General features: G+C 37.1%; 4 protein-coding genes across 5 annotated transcripts; 2 read left to right on the plus strand and 2 right to left on the minus strand.

Annotated features, from left to right (window-relative positions):
• Positions 1 to 1,049: 1,049 nt before the first annotated feature.
• LOC133735430 (uncharacterized) lies at positions 1,050 to 5,547 on the plus strand. Of its 2 annotated transcripts, none has more exons than XR_009859010.1 (5): positions 1,050 to 1,574; positions 1,663 to 1,781; positions 2,478 to 3,504; positions 4,232 to 4,294; positions 4,640 to 5,547. XR_009859010.1 is itself a non-coding variant. In XM_062162837.1 (5 exons), exons 3-5 carry the CDS (start codon positions 2,491 to 2,493, stop codon positions 4,949 to 4,951), a joined length of 462 nt encoding a protein of 153 aa, XP_062018821.1. In that variant the 5' UTR covers positions 1,050 to 1,574; positions 1,663 to 1,781; positions 2,478 to 2,490; the 3' UTR covers positions 4,952 to 5,547. The 2 variants fall into 2 exon arrangements, 1 of the variants encoding a protein (XP_062018821.1); XM_062162837.1 differs by having other exon boundaries at positions 2,478 to 2,577.
• Positions 5,548 to 8,327: 2,780 nt separating this feature from the next.
• On the minus strand, positions 8,328 to 10,714 carry LOC133740556 (uncharacterized protein C6C3.02c). Its single transcript, XM_062168512.1, has 5 exons — positions 10,564 to 10,714; positions 9,735 to 9,782; positions 9,545 to 9,628; positions 9,291 to 9,454; positions 8,328 to 8,672 (listed from the first exon to the last, which is right to left on the minus strand). The coding sequence occupies exons 1-5, from the start codon at positions 10,583 to 10,585 to the stop codon at positions 8,577 to 8,579; spliced, it is 414 nt and encodes a 137-aa protein (XP_062024496.1). The 5' UTR covers positions 10,586 to 10,714; the 3' UTR covers positions 8,328 to 8,576.
• Positions 10,715 to 13,245: 2,531 nt separating this feature from the next.
• Positions 13,246 to 13,842, minus strand: LOC133737440 (uncharacterized). The gene has a single exon (XM_062164988.1). It carries the CDS (start codon positions 13,840 to 13,842, stop codon positions 13,246 to 13,248), a length of 597 nt encoding a protein of 198 aa, XP_062020972.1.
• A 5,462-nt stretch (positions 13,843 to 19,304) lies between these two features.
• LOC133736221 (protein transport protein Sec61 subunit beta-like) lies at positions 19,305 to 19,673 on the plus strand. Its single transcript, XM_062163664.1, has one exon. The coding sequence runs from the start codon at positions 19,332 to 19,334 to the stop codon at positions 19,671 to 19,673; it is 342 nt and encodes a 113-aa protein (XP_062019648.1). The 5' UTR covers positions 19,305 to 19,331.
• Positions 19,674 to 19,890: the final 217 nt, after the last annotated feature.

Below are 19,890 nucleotides of genomic sequence, written 5' to 3' on the forward strand. Positions count from 1 at the left end.
CACACTATTCATCGATAACAGCTACTTTCTATGTAAAAAAGCAGAAAATTGTCTTCAGTGCTGCTGTATGTTTAGTAGTTCTTAAAGATTTTACTTCAAGTCATCAAACATAACCTATAAACCCAAATCCGGAAACCTTTATTAGTCTGGTACCATTGTCTTCTTAATTTCTTTTAAAATTTGAAACAACTCTCATTAAACTTTGCATATAAGCAGGGTGGTGAGACAATTACTCCAAAGGAAGTGGAAATGGGTGGTTTTTCGAAGTCCAAAGGATCAACACCTGACATCTATAACACCAGTGCTGCATGATGACGCATATGAAAAAAATTATCGTTGATTTTCACTACATCTACCGGATATGTTTTCGAATATCAAATACCAAAACAATCATGTGAGTGCGGATTGAAAATAGTTAATTACTGAAAACTTTCTGTATCATGCACACCGAGGACAACTTTCCCTTATTAAATCTGACAAGTTTTGTTGTTGACATGCTAGAGCTAGGATTCCTTCCACCTATATTGTTGTTCAAGAAACTACCACATAACTACCCCTGCATATTGTGTTGTTTTCCAAGCACCAAAAACCTATATAACACACTTAGCCATGAACTTCGAAATTCCACCTAGATAGAGGCCCCAAATATGATAATATTAATCATGAATCTGGGTGCACCTACAAGATTGATCGCCTACTCATATATGTGTCAGAGACTAAATTAAGTAAAACCATGATTAGCCTACTCATCATTCTTCACCGTCTTTGCCGCAGGAGATTATAGAACAGAATATCAGCATATATGAGACATTGACATGTCTATTTGCATGCTATACCCACTGGCAGTACGAGGACCACCACCACCATCAACATTCACAGCCTATTCCTTGGAAGTATTAGACAATAGAAGTTTAAATTGTTCAAGAAATTCGATCGATCGATAGAAGTTTAAATTTTTCTAATTTCCCAAGATTAGAGTTGGGATTGTTGGATATAGCAAGTAACATTGCTTGCTTTTTACTTCTTTGGGAAACAGACGAAGCAAACAACACTACAAGAAAAGTAGTCTACCACAACATCACAATAACAACATGCTCTAAATGTTCGTTGTTACTTACAGTATTCGACAACGAGCAAATAATGTGCGTTGTAGTAAATCATTTAATACCACACGCGTCATTTGCACGTTGTTAATTTGGTTATCAACAATCTACTTTGTGTGTTGTTATCTGCAAGTTGTCAATTAAGTTATCAACAAGCAGGTGTGCACGTTGTTGAAAATTTTTCAGAATGACAACATGTGGCGAACGCTGTCAAAACTTTGAGATAAAAAAAAAAAAATTGGTGAGGGGAGCTGTCCGTTTTATTCTAAATTTTAGGAGAAATTTGAAATTTGGTTGACCTACCTTTTACAAAGCCACTAAACGCCCTAGTCGAAGCCAAAACTCATTTCCCGCCACCAAAAGCTCTCGCCTCAGTCGACGGTGACCTTCATAATGTTCGACGGGCTCGGAGCCACCTAGTCGTTTCAGACTTCAAGCAGTCCTTCCCTCCCGCCATCAACTCGTCTCCAGGTACCAATCGCTCTTCATTCTCAGTTTTCAATTTCAAATTCTCTCAAAAGCTCAGATCTCTCTCTCTCTCTCTCTCTCTCACTCGCAGCGTCTCTCAGCTCAGCTCAGCTTCTCTGTCTTTGGTTCCCTTCTGAAGCTCAAGCTCAAGCTCTTTCTCAAGATCAGCTCCCTTCGATTCCTGCAATGCTTCTCCGATTCTGATTACAGGTACTTTTTTTTGACTTATTGTTCGTTCATGGTAGTGTTTGGTTCGAAAATTTTCGGAAATTCCACATAGCCATATACTCAATTGAATGGGAAATTGAGTATATGGCTTTGTGGAATTGAATGGGCAATTGAGTATATGGCTTTGTGGAATTGAATGGGCTTCTCTTATTGTATCTGCAATTGATTAAGAAAGTTTAGTTAGCTGCAATCTATGACTAGTTTTCTGCATTTTGAGAAAATAGGTAGAGTAGAATAGCACGGAATTTTGACATTTATAGTTCTGCAAATTGTTTAGTTTCAAAAATATATGAGGCAAATTGGAATAGGCTAAGTTTAGTGTGAGAATTTGCCTTTAGCTTCTCCTTTCGATTCAATTCATTGTTTAGTGAGGACTGCAATTTCTGCTTGTAGGGTCAAGAGGGGGAAGAACACGGTGGCTTTAACAAAGTAGCATTTTAATCTTTCATTGATTCTTAAAAGCCAGAAGAATTAAACATGAAGTTGAAACTGGACATGAATTTAGCTAACCGAAACCATAACTTGGACCTAGGCTGCAATTGCATTACCTGCACCACTTTGCTATAATGACTAAATCTGTTTTGGTTTCTCACCCGGCTCATGCTTCTTGGTATATCTTAATATCTTAAGATTAGTTACTCTTGATTTGTCATTCCTTCCTTTGATCTTCATCCGCAGGTGTGGTCCTTGAATGATTATAGCTCCAAAATATATAGAATTGTCACAGAAATATCACGATATTATATTCTTGAAGCTTGATCGTGACCAAGAAAATAAGGTTTGTCATCTGTCATGTTGAAATTTTCTTTGACATCATTATTTTTGTCAGGTGCCAGTGCTCTTATCTTATGTTTATTTTGATTATTGTTAGCAGCCATTTGTCTCAGTGCTATTTGTCTACTACAGTCTACTGAACAATCTAATGCTCTTGAGTTGATTAATTTGTTTTTTCCTTCCGAGCTTCATTCTTTTCTCAGTGTAGGTACTCATTCACTGCACTTTTTTTTTATCCTGTTTTTCATCTATGATGAGATTTTTTTATAGTCTACATATATCGACTTATTATCCTTTTTTTTTTCTCTTTTCATTCGTGCAATTTTACAATCCATTTTATTTCTTTATCAAAAGCAACCAAAGTGCCATACACTACAACAAGTAAATAAAGATACAATAAATCCCACAGCAAACTGCTGATACTATCTAGCAAAGGCGATCAGACTATCATTCCAATTAAACTGTCAAGGCTTTTTCTAAATTCCGTCAGTTTATCTTGAGTTTCTCCTTCCTCATTTTTCAGTGATTCTGATGTATTAATGAAAGATTGTTTGCATTTATCTCCCTTTGCAACATTTATGAAAAAACAAGGCATCTGGTTTTCTTGACACATATGGTATCACATCTCACTTCTCACTTGTATGGGCGTAAATGTTATAATGGGAGTTATGTCTCATGCTCGTTTAGGATGAGAGTTTAGAATTTTATAATCAATAAAATAAGTGAGGCAAAACTTGCAAAGGATCTCTGAATTGAGGTAAGCATCTCTTGGATTAAACCTTCTGTCTCAACCTTCTGTGATGCCTTAAGTTGCCTGGTTGTGGATTTTCCTACCAAGAAACGTGCAATTGACAAGGTCAAGCCAGCAAATGTGAAATCTCAGATAGAATGGGACAACTTTGTGAAATACAAACTTGGTCCTGAGTTTCGGGTAAATTTCTCCTTCTATTAAATGCTTTTTGGACACATGGTATTGCATCATTCATGATCTGTTACAGAACTTCTATTAAGAGGCCACTCAGGAGGTACAAATCTGCTCTTGAAACTTGAATGCATTATTACTCTTCGGATTCTGAAACAAAACACAGAAACTGCCAATTATCTAGAACGATTCTATACCACCTCTTGCAATTGAATTCATTTGTACACTTCATCTCAAAAGCTCCTGTATTCTCGACTGCAAATAGCCATTGACATCTTCTGCTACATAATTGTGTATGACATTGTAGTTTACTATTAAAATATGACTTATATTGTTTAGGGGATCAAGTTATTGATCTGATAGTAGTTGGTACGTGGTATACAAAATTATGTATTAAACATGAGTGGGCGGAATAGTCTGGTATTCGATATGCCTTCATACCATCTTCAAGTTTTTTTTTTTCCTTTTTTTTTTTATGGGATATCATCTTCAAGTTGGAAATGTGAAACTACTGTGTTTTTGAGTTAAAATAAAAAAAAACGAGTTCTGGTATGCGATGAGTTGTTCAGTTGCAAGACTTACTGCATATGACTATAGGTATTACTTTACTTGTGGACCTGTGGTCATGTTGTGAACTACGAATTAAGATAGATCTGATATGCAGTTTCTGGCTTGTGCTTAACAAATCCATTGGGAATGAAGAAGCATAATCTAATGTGTCTTGAACTAAATTCAGGGACCTTCTCAACAGAACATAAACTTAGAGAAAATGATAAATGCACATGCAACTACTTCTCAGGTATGTAATCTCTGCTATAATTGGTAAGATTTATGAATTTTAGGTGAAACAAAATTCACCTATTGTCATGCTATAACAAGAGAGGAATTTCTGCTTTGAGGTTCCTGGACAACAATCATTAGTCATTACAGTCTAATTATCATTTTAGAGTAGGGCTATGCTTTGAAGAATAAAATAGAATTGCTCTTGGTAAGCAACTAGGTACTGTACGGTACATGTTCAGTTTTAAGTTTTATCCTCTTAATCTACTGATACAATAGCTATTACTTCCAGAAACTGTGTGAGCAATATTACAGTTAGATGTTTAAACCAATATTTCTCTCTCTTAATTTCTTATATTTGTAGTCACAACAATCAAGTAGACCAATCAATGCTCCAAGCAATGATCTTGAAAATAGAAGATGTGCACTTTTGAATTGGAACAATTATGAAGAAGATGAAGTGGTGGCTGAAGGGAAGATCTCTTCAACAAATCCAAGTACAAAAGTTCATTGTGTGCCTCTTGGACGAGATTGTTGGAAGGTTTGGGTTGACGTGGTGTTTGATGAGTATCAGACTATGGAAGTGTATAGAGCAACCATGGATGCCAAACAACTTGGTGAAGCTGTAGGAAGCACTCTTGCATGGCCCAAAAGCTCCATTAAAATGCTCCCTTAGTAGTTGAAGTAGCAGGTACATTTTGCTTTACTAGAGAATTTATGTAGGTGAGGGAGTACCATGCATGTTTTGTCAATGCTGATGAACAAAGAATCCAGTACTTTGTCATGCTTGTTTTGTAAAGAACATATGTATAAGAGAATGTGGCACTCCTAATGAAATGTAAATTTTTCATACATGGTTAGTGTGTACTAATATTGGCATGTGAATGAGTTTAAGTAATGGTGAATGTTTAGAGGTACAGGAAAGCATAACCCAGCAAATTGGGTGCAATAGTATGTACTGAAATTTTATAACAACGTATCCATTAATATGACAACGTACCGTGTATGCTGTCTAAAATTTATGACAACGTGCAGAGAATGTTGTTAAAACTTACAACATGCGCTTGAAACGTTATCGAAAATTTATGACAACGTGCATAGCTCATTGTTGAATAATTACAACAACATGCTTCGCCTCTTTTCGACAACGTTCAAAGCTCGATGTTAAGGACTCGGGGACTTTTAATGACTTTGGCATCTACAACATGCGGCAAACGTTGTCAAAAGTTATTGACAACGTGAATTGCATGTTGTTAAATATGTTTTTTCTTGTAGTGCAAGGATAACTTAAAGAATAGGAATTGCGGTGCATGACAGGTGGGCAATTGAATACCAAATTGAAGCAAACAAGGATAATTTAAGGATGACAGGAAGCAAACAAGGTTAATTGAAGAAAACTTACCAGCTGTGCTGTGACATATCCTTCCTCGATCAAGCTCTTCCTCCTTCCTCTCGTCTTCTCCTCTTCAAATTAGGGTTTTTTCTTAGAACAAAATTAGACAAAAACTGAATGACTATTGTAAAAGATGGACGAGTAATCTGGACGGGGACAATATTCCTCTTTTAATCTTCTTCTTTTCCTTTTCAATTTAGGGTTTTCTAAATTTTATTTTCAATATGTAATTGGGAATATTGAAAAAGAAAAAAAAAAAAAAAATTGATACAGGTTAATGGGTAAGCAAGTTACCACTATTGAATATTCTAGACCATTAGATATATTCAACTTTTACTTAAATCCAACGGTCTAAAATATTCAAAAAACTTGATGTATGGCATACGTCAACAAACTAGAATTTTCCCACTCTGCTATACCTTCATTTCTCAATACCTTAATTAAGAGGAGTGCAATTCGCAATACCTTAATATTAATCAAATGCTTTTTTTCTTTTTCTTTTTGATGAAGAAAGAAAATTACAAAGAAATTTTGGTTGTAAAAGATATAAACGTAAAGCAGGAAGGACAGAAGAAGGATGATCATGCCAACTAGCAACATCAATTTTGTGACCTAGATTCGCCAAGGAATGCTTCTTAATTAATAATTGTATCTTGCAAAAGAAAAAAAAATATAAAAAAACACTCCAACAAGAAACTGGAAGTATTTACGTTTGTCTTCTCCATGCTCAACTAGGTAAAACGTATAAATTTCATTAATTAATTAATTGATTTTTTTTTTTTTTGACAAGTAAAGTTTTCCTGTTCCTACTAGATATTGGAAACCAAAAACTTCCTACTAACAACTGGAGCAAAATAATTGTCACCCTTATAATACGCCCTCAGGCCCTTTAGTAGGGTTATTCCTTTTAAGAGATCGATTGAGAGAGTTAAGAGTTTATCTTCAGACAAGATCCATCAATGGCAATCGTACCTCTTATGACATACGATACTTCCCACACACTGTTCCCAACACTTGTTCAAGACAATTGGAATACGATAATGAGCACCAATGCTGCTTTGGTGCACAATGCTATTAACTCTGGCATTCCTCCACTAGAGCCCGAAGAAGATCGGACTATCGTCATAACATTCTCTACTGTAGACCCTATTCCGGAACGTGAACTTAGAGACTTCTTTACTTGGTATATATATTGTACTACTGGGAATCAAATTACAGTTATGGATCATCATCATGTTATTGCTGCCATCCGTATGGAAAGTTTCCAACCTGGGGAGCGACCTTTTTGTGCCTACATTGTGTTTCGATATGCTTCTTTGGTTGCACGTGTCCTTGGTGGAAACCAGAAGATGACATTCCACATTAATAGGTTTATTGTTTCCGGTAGGAAATATGAGCAGTCTCTAGAAGAGTTTAACAAATTTCACAACATTGATCGGAGGCTCTTCACTCGTTTAATCTACGATCTGAGACGTGACCTGGATGAATCAGCAGGGGTCATGGCATTGTGGATGTCGCTGGAGCACACCAGCAAGGAGTTTAACAACTTGGTGAACAAGGCATTGACTCTACCCGACACTGAGCTCAATGCCATGGCCGACGAGACGGTAATAGCCTTGAATTACATTAAGATTGATGATATCCAGAGTGACACGGAAATCCCTAAGCTCCAAGCCATAAGTGAAAGTCCTGTCACCCTCAAGTTCTTCCATGACAACCGCCATGTGATCATTTGCGCAGTCATCAAATTTCTCAAAGATGTTTGCTTGAGAGCTTTTCAGGACTTCCCTTATCAACCATACTACCATGCCAAGGCGAAGCTTATTGAAGAAACTAGCACCATTTTTCATCAAGAGAGCCAGATCGAGAATAAAGAAGCGGGGGAGACTTGTAGGAATTTGACGTTGAGTGATAATGAGTGTGATGAACAAGAGAGGACTCTTTTCCTAACATTCTCTAAAGGGTTCCCCCTTTCGGAAAATGAAGTCCGAGAGTGTTTCACTAGGGAATTTGGTGATATTATTGATCGTATCTACATGCAAGAAATTAAGGAAAAGTATCAGCAGCCTCTTTTTGCTCAACTAGTGGTTCGTTCGGCATCCTTGATTCCAGTGATTCTTGATGGAAAAAGCAAGGTGTACTTGAGCATAAATGGCAAGCACATTAGGGCCAAAAAATCTGTGCCTAAGTTGCGATCAAAATCACCAGAAGCATCATCCCAACCATCATAAGGCCGACTACTGAATAATTCTTCGGATACACACACTATACATACACACACACCATATTGTTTTGAATTTTTTTTGTCTAATATTTTTGGTTTTTTCTCTTGCACTCAATGTAAATTTTCATTCTCAAAAAAAATAATGTAAATTGTGTACTGACGTTTAAAGTTGGCCCTAACTTGAGAATCTGACCAGTTCCAGTTTGACACCAATCAGAGTCTGCTAGTAATCTAGCATTTCCTACGGGTGCCCGCAGTCAGCACAACAATTAACGGTATAAACCGTATAATTCATCTCATTTATGCACACAGACATCGACCCATACCAACTCTCCCTCACCCTATATCCCGAATACTGCATTCATGAAATTATACTTCAGCCAGTATACCCAAGAGATCAAGTATCCATTCCAATCAACACATTGCACCAAAACGTAGTACCCATAACTTCCAATTAATTTATTTATAAAGAAATCATTCCACAGATGGATGCTTGAAACAAGCACCAGGATCCAGTTCAATAACCATAATATGCCGTGCATAATGTTTTAGCACCATTCAGAAAGGATTAACCCAAAGGGCACTACTAATAACCATCATGACTAGCACATTATAAGATGACATAGCCGAAAAGTTCAAATCAGGTCTCATTGCTTCGCAAAGCCAAAGCCAAAGAGATGGTCACTAGGCACTCAACATGCCAGAGTTCTTCCTGCACTCGGACAGCATATCCATGTAGAACTGGCACTTGCTGATCTCACTTCCAAAGTTGCTGACACACTGCAATAAGAGCCACAAACCCAAATGTAAATTTTAAAGCCAATCTTTCTATCACTTTACTTCCAACACACGTCATTCAAATCCATTGCAGACAACATTTTAAAGTAACAGGGTTTCACCATCATTATCTTACTACATGGTATCCACCTGACAAGTAGGTATTTAAATACCATTATACCTTCACCACAACCACCATCTAAACGAAGTTAAAACGGAGAACATCACCAGGAGAGATGGTTTTAGGACATGAGGAAAAAGGAACTTCTCACTACTCACAATGATACATATCCAAGACATAGAAAAGTTTGAGGCAGAAACGAAAAAATTAGAATGGAATTTTATCATGAGCACCAACACTCATAGGAATCACAGCAAATTGCAAATAACAAGAATAAATCAACTTTACTGAGGACTGGTGGCAAGTTAAAACCAACTGGCAAAACACATACACGCAAGACACGAATAGGGGAAGGAAAGGATTAATTTAGGCACCAAGGAAATTCATCTACTGATCCCTAATAGTTAATTCATACAGAGCAAAGAAGATGTCAACACTTTGAAAAATCACTACAGTTGCAAGAAAATAAAAGATAAAGGAAGTAGAAGAGTATTGCATACATCTTGGAAAGCCTTAGAGTGAATACTGCATGCATCAGAGCTAGCCATGGATGCTGGAGCAGCAGAGGCCTCAGAGGCTACCGTTTCATGTTGAATGGTGCGAGGACCCATCACAGCATCCACGGCCCTGTGTGCAACAGCACTTCCACCTCCAAAAGCCATTCCTGCAAAAGGAAATGGGAAACAATATTAAATCCTGAACATAATTCAATGACTGCACATGCATTTCTGAGCAACTAGATATGGTTCATTACCCTGGGCTATGGTTGATCCGATCCCTCCAAGCATGGATCCACCACTTCCACTTTGTGCAGGAGCCGGGGGAGGAGCCTGACGAACTGCATGAAAAAAGACAAGTAAAGTAATTAGAGGTCAACAGGTCATTATGAAATTAGCAAACAAAAATACCATATTACAAATTAATATAACGCCAAATATAAGTACCTGGTGCTGGTGCTGGAGCCCGACGAGGAGCTGGGCGGGCAGATCGACCTGAAAAAAAAAAATTTGAGTAGGAACCACATTAACCAACTATAAATTAAACAGAATGACCTTTCAAGAAAGAAAAAAAATTACAGAATGGATATTATCTGATATAACACGGACATGAAGAGATCCAAAAACATTCGTGCTCAATGGAAAAGCTACTATTATAACCATCAAGGCAAATTCCTTGTTAAATTTGTGATAATGAAACAATCTAGGTTTCAAGTCTAAAATTGAAACTTCCAGAACTGCAAATTGACACGAGCTTAAAGGGTACAAAATTAATCTTCAGTTTCTATCTTAGCTATGTAACCGGATGATCAACAGCATATAGGAAAATATGCCAACAGCATAAACTGACTTTCTGTTAAAACTCCAAAGTCTAAAGTCACAGCTATTCAACTGCGGGGGAAAAAAATAACAAAAGGAAAAGGAGTAGAGCTAAGAAAACCATCCATGGCTACAGAAACTAACTATTTCATCAGAAACTAGTAGCACCAAATATTTTGGGCACATCAAAAATTACGAATCGAGTGCACAGCAACACAAAGACCCCCAATATTAATAAGAAAAGATCAATACCTATACGAAAAATTCAAACCATACAATTTCAATTTCCATGTAAAAGATAAACCCCAAACCCTAACTGAATAACAAGATCCAGGAACTTATAGGGTTGTCTCAGAAAATGAAAAACCCTAGAAATTAACGAAATGAAAATAAATCAAATACATGGGAGGCAGGGGGTTTAATATGGAGGGTAGAGAGATCTAGGGAGAGCACTGACCTCCTGAGCTTCTGCGAGCCATGGTATAAGATTCAGGACTTAAGGCGGCGTAGAGATTTGAGAGGATGAACGATAAAAATATGAGGAGTCCGGAAAAACCTATCTGGCCTCCCGGAAGACCTCAAATGGTCTTTTATACTTGGAAGTTTAGGATCAGGTGCGCGCATGCGTAGGGTATTAATAAACGTGTCGGTTTGTAACTGGATAAATGTTAAAGCTCGTCGGTGCTCTTTCTATTTTTGTAAAGTTCCATTGGTCTTTGATTGATTGATTACGAAATCATGGCCGTAGTTGTGGACAAGTTTTTTTTTTTTTTTTGGAAGACTAGTTGTGGACAAGTTAGTTGATTGGAACCAAAAAAAGAAAAAAAAATTAAAGGATCCGGATCCTCCAATCAAGCTTTAATCTCAGCCGTACATGAAATATCTAAGGGCCATTAATATGCCACATCAGCAAAATGTGTAATACAAAGTTTTAGGATTTTATTGTTAACGGAACTTAAATCTTTCCCGTCTTCATCCCCTAGGCCCCCCCGTTTGGAAACGATATTTGAATTTGGATTTTGATTTCAAATCAAATGTATTTAAAATACGTGTAATTGAAATCTAAGCATTTAAAATTTCACTGTTTGGATTACAACTATCAATATGAAGATTTGGGATTGAAGATTTAAATTTCTTCCTTTACCATTAGAACCCAGATCTGGTGTTGTCCTCTCCAACTCTGCCGAATCAATCTCCAATGTATCTTAGATCCCCAACTAGAGCTTCACCTCCATGAACAGCGATTTCCATGTGGCAGACCAATCATCAGAGGGAATAATGAAAGAATGAGAGAGAAGAAAGAAACTGAGAGGTGCAAAAGAGAGTAGAATCAAGAGATGTGAGAGAGAATAAACAAAAGTCTTTCTGTCATCGAGACTGAACAGAGGAAGCGAGGTGACAACTTTTTTTTTTCTTTTTCGTCAAGAGGTAAGACGTGGAGATTTCAAATAACTAGCATCAAATTTTCAAGTTTGAAATCTCAGGGAGGATTTTGGGAAAATCCAAATGGCCATCAAATGAAGTTTCCAAACGGGTTGATTTGGATTTAGGTCACCCAAATCCAAATCCTCAACTCCAAATCCCCCTATCCAAACAGGGCCCTACAGATTTGAATCCTTCATCTTCCATTGAATCAATTCTCTAATTCCTCTCTCATCTTTCTTTCAATTGGAAGCTCAAACTCAGAGATGATCGAGTCATGGAGAGCCGACAATCCCAAGCTTCACCAAAATCAAACCCTCCCTCTTCCAAAGCGAGGATGGATCAACATCAATATATTTAAGGGATTAATCAATAGATTGGGTTTGATGTTGGGTGTGTTCTTTCACAATTGAACTCTTTGTGGGGAGCAATATGTGAAATTCCCATAGGGTTTTTGCTGGGCTTTAAAAGATTCATATCACAACTCTTTGTGAGTTTTTGTTGGGTTTGTACTTGGACGAGACTTCATCTCTCTATCATACTCTTCTTTCTCCCTCTTTAATTTTAGTACAACTCCAACTCTCCAAGTCTCTGAATCTCTCTTGCACCGAATCTTTCTTTTCTTTTTTTATCCCTTCTGTTAATTTACCTCCTCACTCATACAAGAACCCAATTCATGTCGATTGGAAGAAAAAAGAACTCACCTAATGCTGGGTTGTGATTCCATAGAAAACGCAAGTCATTATTCAAAGCATCAGCGAACTAAAAACTAAAGGAAAGAATAAGGAACAAGAAGAAGAAGAATAAGGCGATGCAGTTGCAGTTGCAGTTGCGAAAAAATTACCAACAACAACCACAACTTAAATTACGAAAGAGATACTCTTATGCGGCTTGATTATTTCAGCGAGTCAGACGAATAGGAAGACTATCATAAACGAAAAAAGTAGAAGACAGATGAAGTGACGTCCTTATTCAAACGGCGTTTGCATTCAATTGCTTATTAAATTACATTTTAAAGTGATTTTTTTTTTTTGATCAAAGAGAACTTCATTAATATTAATGAACTGCAAACATAGAAAGATGGAACAATACTTTGCAACAAACAAACTAGTAGTTGCTGCAAAGAAAGACCACACTAGACTTCATACTGGAAATCTATACTGACACACTGATGGAGCCAACTAGGCCCCGACTCCAGACAAAGTAAAGGTTGACAAACTTTGAATGCCTCTTTTGCCAAACGATGAGCAACCTTGTTGCCTTCTCGTTTCACAAAGTGATCGACTACTACAATTGTGAAAAGACTGAAATAAAGACTTAACTTCGTCAATTAAATGACCCTCAGAGCTATAATCCTCCGAACTCTCTTGTAAAGCATTGATGACTGAGAGGGCATCCCCTTCAACTTCAAGATTGGAGAATCCAACATGAATCGCAAATCTGAGGCCATGCAGCAATGCCAAAGCTTCAATAGATCTTGGGGCGAGGTTACCAACCTGTGGGACTGTCATAGCTCCTTTCAATACTCCATGATTGTCTCTAAAAACAACCCCAGGCCGCAAACTCCTTTTCTTGCATCATGAGCCCCATCAAAGTTCATTTTAATGTACCCCGTCTGTGGAGGTTTCCAACTAATTTGGCCGTGTACTGCAGCAATAGGCAACTTGTGTGTCGAAACTCCCAAACGCACAAACTCATTCTGCCACTCCGTAGCTAATCAGGCAACCTCTTCAGGCTCCAAGCTCTTTTCCTCGTACCGGTGCAGATTTCTGTTCCTCCAAATCCACCAAGCGGTGAAGCAAAATGTTTCCAGTTCAGATCTAGTAGCTGTGGAACATATGTGATGCACCAAGTCGAGAAAGGTGGGTTCCTGCCATACTCTACAGACTCCCTGCAGAAAAGTCTTTTTCCATATTTTCTTAACTTTCAGACAATCCCAGAGTACATGCATCACCGACTCATTATTCCACCCACATTGCCAACATCTAGAATCCTCTAGAATCTTCTTTTGTTTTAGGTTAGTTGCACATGGCAAGAAACCTTTCACCGCCCTCCACATAAACACCTTAATTTTGTGTGGTGCATTAATTCCCCATATTTTCTCCCAAACCTCCTTACATCCGTTGGTACTAGACCTTGCCCTATCAGCATGTTGCCGAGACATCATGTCCCTAGCAACCCAGTATCCGGACTTCACACTATACGTCCCATTCTTGGTAAAGTGCCAAACAAGTTTATCCGGTACATTCCTAAGTCCCAGGGGCATACCAAAAATCATCTCAGCTTCGCTTATTTGTTCATAAACCAAGCGCATGCTTTTATTTGTTCTTCTTTAGAAATATCTAGTATTGTCATTATTTATGTCCATACATCTTTTGGGGCAAGACTTTTTGTAGTAGCACGAATGAGTTCTTCAAAAGATGAAGCCATTCTTATCCACCGAAGTACCCAAGACATCTTTAGTTGTAAATCTTTTCTTTGGAGGAGGTACACTAGAAGAGACTGTTGCTTCATTTTTCTTTTTCTGAGCTTGGTTCGGTGAATTGTCTTCAATGATGTGAATATCTTCTGATGCTTGGTCATCACCTTCCAAATCAACATGATTATCTTCATTAACAAGAGGAGTCATAACCTCAATGGCGTCGAAACCTGTTTCAGCACCCTCTCTGGTGGCTCTATCTTTGCCACACAAATCAACTATATCATCCTAATGTGGGATTCTTTTAAACTGAAAGCTTATAGCTTCATCATGAGAATGCAAACAAATAATAAAAGTTGCATAAGGAAAAGTTAGTAGAATAGACAAACAATATTATGGAAAAAAAAAATTAATAAAAGTTACATACCTTCACGTATTCTTCTCATACACTATTTTCATCTACGTTTATCATTTGTGTTGAGGAATCCCAGCTAAATCCACTTTGACTCAATACACTACTAGCAAAACAACAATTACCCACATAATTTAATCTGTGTGAAATAAGACTTTTTCACATGGATTTTAGTGTGTGAAGGCTTTTAGCCACGGTACACGCACAGATTGAATTACCGTGCCGTTTGGATGGGGCTAATACTCATCTCACAGAGATTATTGATAGGAGCATTTTAATGCGACGTTTTAAATGTTATTTCCTCATATTTACTTAGTTATTTCCTTGAATAAATTCTTCTTTTTAAGAAAGTTTCTATTTTTAGGAATTGTAATAAAAGTTTATATTTTTAGGCCCCATGGAGCAAATGGAGCTGAAATGAGCCTAAAGGAGAAAGAGAAGCAAGAAAACGTTGGAAATAGCTAAGGCAAGGCACAAGGGCTGCAAAATTGAGCTGAAACGGAGAAATGAAGTTTTCCTGGTCCAGCCAGGATATCCTGATCCAACCAGGAAATCATGTTCAAAATAGGAAACTTTGTCAAAGCAAGACTCCTGAGTCAACTAGGAAGAATGGGTGGAAAAATGAAGAAAAATGGCTAAATATGAGGAGTTCTGAAGGCAATAGGAGACCACATGGCTTGAAGATGACGCAAGAAAGCTCAAGATACTTCTAGAAGATGGTGATTTTCGGCAAAAGAAAGAAACCTAATTATTTAGGGTTCTTTGGGACGTAAAAAGAGATGTTTTGGGAATAAATATTCATTTTTTCCGTGAAAATCAAGAGAAGGATCAAGAAAATGACGTTGGAATTATCTAGGGAGAGTTTTAAGGGATGGCAAAGTGTGTACAACAAGAAAAGGTCCAAAACAAGTCCAGATTCATTGTCCAGATTCATTCCTATTTCTTTGGCCAAAAATGAAGAGAAAAATCAGAAAAATCCTTATAAAATTCGGCAATAATATATTTTGAAGGATTATGGACTTTATTTTGGAGGCTTTTGATTGGTTGGATGACACAACAGGGCTTATGTGGCATTATTTGATTGGTGGAAGCTGTGTGGAGCATCCAGATAATTCTTGGGGAAATTAAAAGAAGATTCATGAAGCTTTTGCCGTTCCCTATATATGCCTCCACCCTTTGGATGTCACAACACCTTCTCCCCCTTAGAAAAATTCCAACGAAAAATACTCTCTCCATTCTCTAGTTTCAAGTCTCTGCGTTTTCAAGCAAAGAGAAGAAGAGAAGAAGAAGTCGTGAAGCCTCCTAGCCGCCATCATCCACCTTGTGCCATGAAGCTTTGAAGCCTTGCTTTCAAGATTCAAGTCCAACGTCTCAAGCTCTCCACCACTCTCTCCATTCACGGTGTAATTCCATTTTATTCCTTGTAACCTTTTAGGTTTTCTTTGTTTTGAATTCGTATGAACTTGATATCTAGTTAACATAAACGTTTAGGGCAAAGTTTAAAGGCTGTTCTTATGTTTGAATAAAAATTTCGATTCCTATAAGGTGTGATTCTATGTTGCTTTTGTGAGTTTGTTCAATTGATTTTGCTTGATTGATATCTTTTATGTGTTAATCTTACGTGGTTTGAAACATTTAGGATTTGCATATAATTGGTGCTAGATTTAGGTTAACGATTCACCTAATAGTTTTGTAACCCTAAATCGAAAGTAGTAAAGGCTTTGGACAAGAGTCGAAATCAATTGAAGAGGATTGCAAGTAGATGAACTTATTCATACTAGGTTGTGCACTCAAGTTGATAACCTTTCTCTATGCTTATTGCGTTGAACATGTCTTGATTAGCTAACTTTTTAGACTTTGATTGCATATTTAATAGGATTAATTTAGGTGCTTTCACTTAGATTAATTAATTAAGGAAAGTAAAATATGGGAAATCGTTTGCTTTGAATGTTTCACATGATCAACTTCTCTCTCATGACTTAGATTATCAACTATAGGATTCTAATTGAATTCAATCGTATGGATTTGGTTTTGATCTTTGTACCTAACGTCCCCCCTATCTTGTACATGTATTTTATATTTTTGTTTTATTTCTTTGCAATTTTTTATTACCTTTTCCTAAAACCCCCTTTTTCGTTAACTTGTATTTATTCTTGTTTTATTTTTGTAAATTATAATTTTAATAATTCTTTATTTGTTTTACAATGACAGGTGTACCCTCAATCCCCAGTTTGAACGAACCTTATTTACCATATACTAACGATGACATTTTTCAGGGTTAAATTGCACACTTACTTTTAGCGTAGCAATTATTTTGTCCGTGTGAATATTATACTGTGGGCCCCACTATCTTTCCATAAATATAAATGACTGTAATGAAATGCAGTCCGTGTGAACAACTTCCTCCTTCACACAAATTTATGTGTCAAATACGTAAACTCTATCTCACACTGATTTCTGTGTGAAATACAACTCATACTGATTTCTGTGTCAAAACCTAAAACCTTATTGACACTGATTTCCGTGCGACATCCCTATACCCTAACTCTCACTGATTTTTGTAAGAGTGACAGCATTTAAAAAAAAAAATTCTGCTAATTAATTTGCAACTTGGACAGAATAATACTTTTATTTTTATACAATAAATATACTTCAAATATTTACAATAAAGTGAACAAATCGACAACTCAATCTAAAATATTAAACTTTACACTCACAGCAAGATGTTTTTTACATTCCTGGCAAAACACATATTGTACCAAAGTAAATTCTTGGATTACAAAAAATAAGGCTGCTTTCTAGAATACATTGTTGTTGAAGGTGAAATATCACTAAGATTTTCCCCCTTGAACAACATAATCCTTGTCCAAGAATAATTTCCATCAAAATGCTTTGAGGACTAACTCAAAGTAGACAAAAACATAATCATCAAACTAGATAATAGTATGTGAAACTAACTATTTCAGTTCAGCTGCGAATCTGAAACAGTTTGAGGCATTTCGAGTCGATACACATCATTGATGGCTGGAGTTGGAATCACAAGTATATTGCACTGTGCGTGGACTGATGCAAGTTGTGTCATTGGGTTACTATCTACTTGTGGTGCAGTCTCGATCCCTAAAAAACCAGCTTCTTTTATCTATTTACCAATTTTAAGTGTTGCTAGTTCTTTCACCTTCCTTGCATTCTCTGCCATAGCTGTCTCTTGCTGCTTCTTAAATTCATCCGTTTGTGCGGCGAAATGTTTGTTCATCTCAGTAGCTTCAATCCTAATCCTTTCCTCCCTTTGGGCAGCTTCATGTCTCTCATTTTCAGCCTCACTCCTCAATCTTGCAGTCTCCAAGCGTTGTTCCTCAATTGTTGCTTTGAATGCTTCCATAATGCTTGAAATACATCTTTTCTTGGTATGAATATATGGAACATCATGCCAGCGGACTCCCGCTCCAAGCCCCTCACTCGGTTACGCTTCTCTGGCCCAAGAACCTCTGCATAGATGTCGTCTCTAACCTGTGGAGTAATATCAACATTTAACTTCCTTCTCTCCTCTTCATCCTACTCCAAATCTTGCTGCATTCAAGCATGAAATTAATTATAAGTAAACCATATGATTCATAAACAATTCAAGTATGTATAAAAATATTCCATTCCAATACATGTGATGGTCAGAAGCAAATTTTTTCCAGCAAGTGTAAGACAATGCCTATGATATCAACATCTTTGTTAGTGTTGCAGTAGGTTAATATGAATGAATCCATATACTGCATTCTATCCCGGACATTAAGCTCTAATCGTGATCTATTTCAATATGCGTATTATGTTTCTATATTTATCAAACCAGATTCATCAAAGCATCTATGTTTAACCAACAAGTTTCATACTGCCTAAAATTTGATCAGTTTGATGTGAACAACTAATAACCTGGTGCATTAGTCTACATGGTAACCTAAGCCTGATGATTTGCAAACAATGTAATTATCTTTTTGGGGATGTTCTACAATCATTTGAAGAAACCAAAATCCAGATTTGCACAAAGATGGCATAGCTACAGGTAGATATCCGAACAAGTTTAAGAAATTAATGATCGAATCCAAAAACAAAAAATCATGATCAAGTACAGTAAGAGATCATTCTACCGGTATATGAAACCAATACTCTCCAACATAAGCTATTATATGAAATTCCTAAACAAATCAAACATAGAACAGCATAAGATTATATAATTTGATTCAAAACTAGGCATAACCACAATAGAAATATCCCAATTTCAATACTCACCACTGGTTTGGTAGATGCAACATCAACATACTCATTTTGTTTGCTCTTCTTACGGTGTGTCAACTTGAAGATTTCCAACCTATCAGGTTCTTCCTCAACCCCATAACAGGTAAATGAACATTACAAAGTAGGCAATTTGTAACAAATACAATACTCATCCATTGATAAATAACTGCTGGAAAAGTCCTGATTGTGCCTGTACTGTGATGCATCACCCTTTGCGATCAATTACTTACATTTATGGCAGCCTTGATCTATTAAGAACACATACATATATATATATATATATATATATATATATATATATATATATATATATATATATATATATTTTGCTAGTTCATATGGATTCTATTCACATCTTTATTGTTTAATATAAGGGTTAAATACTGTTTACTCCCTGAACTTTTACCCAAAAATCACTTCAGTCTTTGTCCTTCTAATTTCACACATTTACTCCTTGTACTCTCAATTTTGGACCAATAGGTCCATTTCGTTACTTTCAGTCAAAAAGCCTCGTTAACTAGATGACGTGGCAATCCCTATCCCATTAAAATGTCTATTATACCCTCAGTTCATTTTTTTCTTTTTCTTAATTTATATTTTTATCTTTTTTTTAAGTTATGCTTTTTTTTTTTTTTTTGTCTTCTGTTTATCTCCACCTCCTCTCTCTCTCTCTCCCTCCCTATTCGGAACAATGGCTCGAGGCTCATCTCAGTCCCAAGCGACGTCGTCTTCCACGACCTCACGCCCCGGCGTCATGGCTCCTCGTGGTTCAGCTGCTGCCACAGCTGGAATGCGCAGCCGTCGTATCGGTGGAGGCGGCAACTCTAGCTCTAGAGGCATGGCCGGCAGTGGCGGTGGCTTTGGTGCCGGAAACAACATACTCAGGTTCAGGTTCTACACCGACGACGCTCCTGGCTTGAAGATCTCCCCCACCGTCATGCTCGTCATGAGCCTCTGCTTCATCGGCTTCATCACTACCCTCCACGTCTTCGGCAGGCTCTACTACCTCCACCTATCCACCGGCGGAGCTTAAATTTCGGATCTTAACACGGATCGTTCTGGATCTAGAGGTATTTGGAGAGTAATCAGTCATTTCAATCGACTATTTGGAGGCTTTGATCTTCTTTTTGTTGATTTTCATAATTCGTTTTAGCTCCTAAAAGATCCGATCGGATTTGTCTACGGGTCGGATTTGGTGAATTGGGGATGAATTGAAGGGTGGGGTTTGGAATTTGGGGGTTTTTTAGAGT

Source organism: Rosa rugosa, chromosome 3 (genome assembly GCF_958449725.1).
Source record: "Rosa rugosa chromosome 3, drRosRugo1.1, whole genome shotgun sequence".
NCBI lineage: Eukaryota > Viridiplantae > Streptophyta > Magnoliopsida > Rosales > Rosaceae > Rosa > Rosa rugosa.